The sequence below is a fragment of the Triticum dicoccoides genome, chromosome 1A (genome assembly GCF_002162155.2).
Source record: "Triticum dicoccoides isolate Atlit2015 ecotype Zavitan chromosome 1A, WEW_v2.0, whole genome shotgun sequence".
Classification (NCBI taxonomy): Eukaryota; Viridiplantae; Streptophyta; class Magnoliopsida; order Poales; family Poaceae; genus Triticum; species Triticum dicoccoides.
The window spans coordinates 394,121,475-394,127,301 of NC_041380.1; the positions used below are offsets into that span (position 1 = coordinate 394,121,475).

General features: G+C 47.1%; 1 protein-coding gene across 1 annotated transcript; it reads right to left on the reverse strand.

The window, feature by feature from the left end:
* Positions 1-2,030: 2,030 nt before the first annotated feature.
* Positions 2,031-5,821, reverse strand: LOC119275535 (radial spoke head 10 homolog B-like). Its single transcript, XM_037556400.1, has 3 exons — positions 5,023-5,821; positions 2,843-3,101; positions 2,031-2,734 (listed from the first exon to the last, which is right to left on the reverse strand). The coding sequence occupies exons 1-3, from the start codon at positions 5,793-5,795 to the stop codon at positions 2,561-2,563; spliced, it is 1,206 nt and encodes a 401-aa protein (XP_037412297.1). The 5' UTR covers positions 5,796-5,821; the 3' UTR covers positions 2,031-2,560.
* Between the last annotated feature and the right edge of the window lie 6 nt (positions 5,822-5,827).

Here is a 5,827-nt window from a genome sequence, read left to right on the forward strand (position 1 = left end):
ATTGGCAAAGGATCAAAGATCAATACTTCCGCATTATGACAAAGCATCCCAATAGGACTCCACGCACATTTCGGTCGCTTCAAGGGCATTGGGAGAATATCAAGCCTATGTGCAGCTTGCTTGGAGCAAGTGTGCAATGCACCTCCAAGTGGCACCGTGGGGTCCGACTATGTGAGTTTGTTTTGCCTTTGTTCAAATTGTGCATCATCATATTGCATCATGGGAAATGATTGGATCACTTTGTTCACATTGTGTAGGACAAGATTGCTCAACATAGATACAAGGACATGGAAGCTTCGGAAGGTAAAATTTTCAAACTAGAGCATTGTTGGGAGTTGCTCCAAAAGTGCGAGAAGTGGAAGTTGATCGACAAATAATCCCCACCAAAGAGAGGCTCACTTACAAACATGGATGAAGATGAGGATGATGATGGCCCAAGAATTTTGCACAAGCCCGATGGCGACAAGAAGACCAAGGAGAAGATGAAGAGAGAGTAAGAAGCATCAAGCTTGAGGGAGAAGATTGATGCCATGGTGCAATCCAACGCGTCAATCTTGTTGAAATCGTTGGAGATCAAGAAAGAGTTGGCCGAAAAGAAGGCGAAGGAGAAGCAAGAAAAGTGGCAGTTGCTCAAGGAAGAGGGGCTGCGCAAAGCTGCCATCGAGGAGAGAAGAGCACGCGCCGCCGAATCTATGTCCATGTTGCTCGCCGAAGAGAACACGACCATGTCAATGAACCGCAATGACATGGACGACCTCACCAAAACATGGCATGATATGGCAAGGAGAGAAATTTTGAAGAGAAGAATGGTGGCGTCGGCCGGTCTATGCTACAGTTCCGGTGATATTTTCTCCGCTCCATATGGTGGCAATGTGGATGATTTCGGTGCCGGAGTTGGAAAAAGCGCCGGAGATGGATTCGGTGGCGCCAATGAACTCCAAGGTGGACTCGATGGCGCCGAGTGAAGATCGACTAAGATGATGCCGGACATGGGCGCAAACCTTTTGCAGGGCCCTCTTTTGCGTCAGCCGTAATGAACTTGGCTTCTATTTACGCGTAAAACTGTTTATGTCGTTTGAATTTGAACTTGTTTGTGAAATCCTATGTCAAATGCGAGATTGGCAGTTTATCTGTCAAATCCAAGATGGTGTCCAAGCAGAACCTGTATAGCCAACCTGTAAAAATGCATATTTCATGAATACACTTTTTTATGGATCCGTTCGGGGGGTCTGCATCTGTGACAGCCTGCGCCGGCCCGCAAAAGCGGTTTTGCGAGAACTGCAAACGCGTTTTGCGGGCCGGCGGGATGCGGGGTCTACTAGAGTTGCTCTAAGACCTCAGTCATTGCCGGTTTCTTCGATAGCACCTTCACCAATGTCGTGGTTCCATCATTCCCACCTTACCACCCCAAACCACCTGATCTTGACACTCTTCTTCTCCGCTGACAACCGCAGCCTCTCCATAAGCTCTGACACCTTTTCTATGGCACCCCTAAATAACTAAGCACTGCCTCGCGCTAGGGTGAAAGTGGTGTACGATCACATCCTCTAGAAACATGAAAGGTTTTTGGCTCGGAATATAAGACTCCAATGAGGGCAGCACAACCACAGGCATAGGGATCGCTGCCAGCACAGAAGTGCAGGGTGATGGGATGTGGACGAGAGAGGGCATGGCTTCATGAAGGACTTGGCGAGCAGAGATCGAGGACGACAACCATCGCCGAGACCGCCCTGGGGTCACCAAGAAACCCTAACCGTCACCAAGAGGGAAGAACCAAAACTCAATTCATACTGTTTTAGAATGACTTTTGTTAATACACATCGTAACAGGGTGTAACTGCTAGCTCTCCCCTCCCCCTTGAATTTGCTCTGCAAACTCTCTATGGACTGGCTGATTCATGTTCAAGTGGAATATACTCCTAGTATGAAACGGTGGCGATCAGTACTCCTGAACTAAAATCATGACGGCACTTATTTTGGGACGAAGAAAGTACTTATGACACTACATTTTACAGTGACACATCAACAACCAAAACAACAAGGAGGCGCTGATGAATCATGGTCGTGCATGATATCTTTATGCGTTTCTGCTACAGAGATACAGACAACAGCGGGGCGGCATCTGGCAACTCCAACCTCAACAGCCGGCACCGCGAAAAACGTAGGGTTCTATACTTCTATACATGCTTAAAGCAGGGGAGAAATTTGTCTCTGACAACCGAGGGTGTACATCATCATCGCATCTCTAACGTAGGATGGATATTACACTGAAGAAAAGCAGAGGGAAAGCTACCTGACCACAATCCATTGCCTTCGACAACGGAAAGCTCTCGGCGCAGAAGTTCTGCTGCATCGCAAAAGACACCGCAAAGATGTATTGGAGGGATGGCAGAAAACTCTGCTTCCGAAGCTCTGATGCAATGGGCGTCGCTCAGGTGTCGTCATGGACCGGTGGCAGAGCAACAACACCCCTATCGAGGAAATCAAAGCTTCTACCAGACGATTTGTATTGTGATGGCATCGCGGAGCAGCTTCGTGCCAACCTTATGTTGGCTAAATCCTCACACTATTGACAACGGTAAATCATCGTTATTATTTGGAATGCGTTTTTGTGCAGCCTTCACAGCAGCCACTCTAGCTGCATTGGCTGCTTTATTAGCTGCGGCAACCGCCCTGTTAACCTTATCATCTACTCTTGGAACATCGTAGGCCTTCTCTGTAGCTCTTCTTGCCTCCTGGGGGTGTGGCATAATCAGAAATCAGTGACAACAATTGTACAGTATTAAACATCATGGGAGTAAAGACTCTTTCTGGTAACTACCGATGGTTTGCTGGCACATTACCTGCACTGCATTGAGGACCCTGGAATGGTTCACGGCAATTGCTGACCCTGGGACAATATTTTGGGTGCTTAAGGTGTCAAGAACTCCATTTTGCCAGTGGCCTGCTTGTGTCTCTCCATTCCTGAATGTATACATGCCTAAGCCCTGCCTTCTGCCCTCATGCCATGCACCCTCGTATCTATGTCCATTGGCAAAGCTGTAGACTCCGAAACCGTGCATTCTATCAGCGAAGTACTCCCCAGCATACGTGTCACCATTCCTAACAGCAGTAACAAAAGAGTTAGTTCAAAGCTCAATTAATACCAATTTTATACTGCATCATTTATTATTGCCAAACACGGCTATACTAGCACAAAGGAATCATGATACCATATTGCAATCTTAACAGGCTCAAGTTAAAAGTTAACTCAAAAGAACAAACATGGAAGAAAAAAGGAAAATGGAAGCTTAAGATCAATTGCGATTCAAACAGAAGATGGTTGTACTGGAAATATGCAGCACGGTATAATTGGCAAACATCACATAAAACTTTATATGCTATCTCATGAAGTTTGAAGAAGTTGGACATATTATCAAGCTAGTTGTCTGGTAAACAGAACTGGAAAGAGAATAGTTATTGATATGGTCTTTTCAGATGTATCAAGACAGATGACAACAAAATAGGACCACAAAATACATGGAGACCATGCGCAATCATTGATGACTCGTATAGCCCACTACCAGTCCCTTCAGGGACAACCAATATAACCCATAACTGATGAGACAAATATATAATACTACAGTGAATTAATGTATTTACGAAATCTCCATGCATATAAGAAATGAACTACCGGTGTGAACAAAACTTGTAGCAGATTAACTTGGTGGTGTGGTCAAATCTGACTATGAAATCTTAAAACTAAGAAATTGGATTATAGTAACCATCCAATTGTGTACCATGAACTTTTAACTAACTGCAGCCACATAAATAAGTTGATATAAACGATAACAGCTTAAGTAGCAAGAATTTACACAAGAAAAGTTTCAAACAAGATTTAAAGAATTCAGATAAATAGATTTCACGCTGCACACAACTGAACGGCAGGTCATTGCTAGAACTAGGTTCAAAACCTTGGGATATTACTAAATTAGTTGTCTACCCAAACTCATTCCTCATAAAGACCACAACCATAACCAGTAATATTACCCATATAGAAGAAAATATACACATAATATATGCATCTAATATACTCATACAGGTCCGCCTCCAGATTTGGCAGATATTAAATTCATCCAAAAAACTACTCCCTCTGTCCCATAATGTAAGACGTTTTTTGACACTAGACATTATGGGACAGAGGGAGTAGCTTATGAGGTGATAGCAGTGTCACTCTATTCTACCAAATAACTACATCTCAATTCTCATTATCTGCAGTTCTTTTAGAGCTCTCCGGTTGATTGTAAGCTATGTCTGACCAATAGCTCTCCTACCTAATGGCTAATGGTATGGGGCAAGGTAGCGTAAAGAGTAGCTTGTATTCTTGTTCGGCGAGACAGAGGTAACAAGGGGAGTTGTTGGTTGGGGCACTACCCTGGTGATAATTACACTTTTTCCAGATTCCACTACAAACAGAAAAAGAGAATTCTACATCAGATCTATGGTGAAGGGAATCAGCCAAGCGAGCCATATCATCTCTCCCTAGAAAACAGCAACCTGACAAAAGTCCTTTACTTTGATTGAAAGAAGCATCTTACTCAACAGAAAGCAACAAAAGAACAATGCTACCGGCAACTAATGTATCATCTACTTGGGTGAAAAGAACTTCTACAATTTACTTGATATATAAAATACTTGTGCAGTTATCAACTTCACTACAATCCCTAGGTTATACCATGATATGGCCAATTACACATGAGTCTTGTTTAGGTCGGATACACAAACCCCACAGTAACTGTGATAATGTTTAGCAACCAATGAGGCAAAACATGGAAGACGGAAAATATCCACGCAAGCTCTACAATTTCCTTATTCATCATATGTCATGGCTAACACAATCTCACGTTTGGCCAGATCTTCAACATTAACACACTATATTATGCACCGTCTATGTCTACATAAAAAAGGATCATGGCTAGCATGTAAGTAGCTGCACAGTTTAACTCGATTTCACAACTATGCACAAATACAATGCAATTCAAACCTGAAATGGTAGTGGCCTAGCCCGTGTTTGACACCTCTCTTGAACTCCCCGATGTACCGGCTGCCATCCTCGCAGGTGTGCACACCATATCCATGGCTCTGCCCGTTGGACCATTCCCCGGAGTAGACATCACCGGTGTAGAACCTGTACACGCCGTGGCCGTGCCTGAGCCCCTGCCGGTACTGGCCTCTGTAGCGGCTCCCCCTGGCCCAGGTCTCGACCCCGTAGCCGTCGTACTTGCCGTCGATCCAGTCCCCCTCGTACCTGCCGCTCATGTAGTAGTAGTAGACGCCACTGCCGGTGCAGCGGCCACGGTTGAACTGGCCCTCGTAGACATCGCCGTTGCTGTACACCTGGACGAAATGGCCGGTGGTGGGGGCGGACGCGGAGGCGGAGGGAGAGGAGCCGATGGACCAGAGGATCGGGGATCGGCGAGGCCGGCGGAGCGGGAGGTGGAAGGGGAGCGGGAACGGGAGGCGGGGGAGGGAGAGGCAGAGGAGCAGGAGCAGCGCGCAGGAGAAGGCCGCGGCGGAGAGGAAGTCGGCGAGGAGGGAGCGCGGGAGGATGGCGGGCGACGGGGAGAGGAAGTAGAGGGTCGGGAGGGAGAGGAGCAGCAGGATCCGGAGGCGGAGGTGGAGGCAGCGCAGCAGGTGCCTCGCGGCGGCGGCCGCCGCGGCCGGGGCGGGCGGGACCGAGGAGGCGGCGAGCTTGCGGCGGCGCGGCGGGGTGAAGGGCGAGGGCCTGGTGGGGGTGGCCGAGGAGGAGGAGTTCATGGAGACGGGGCGCTTGTGCGGGGTGGAGGGGA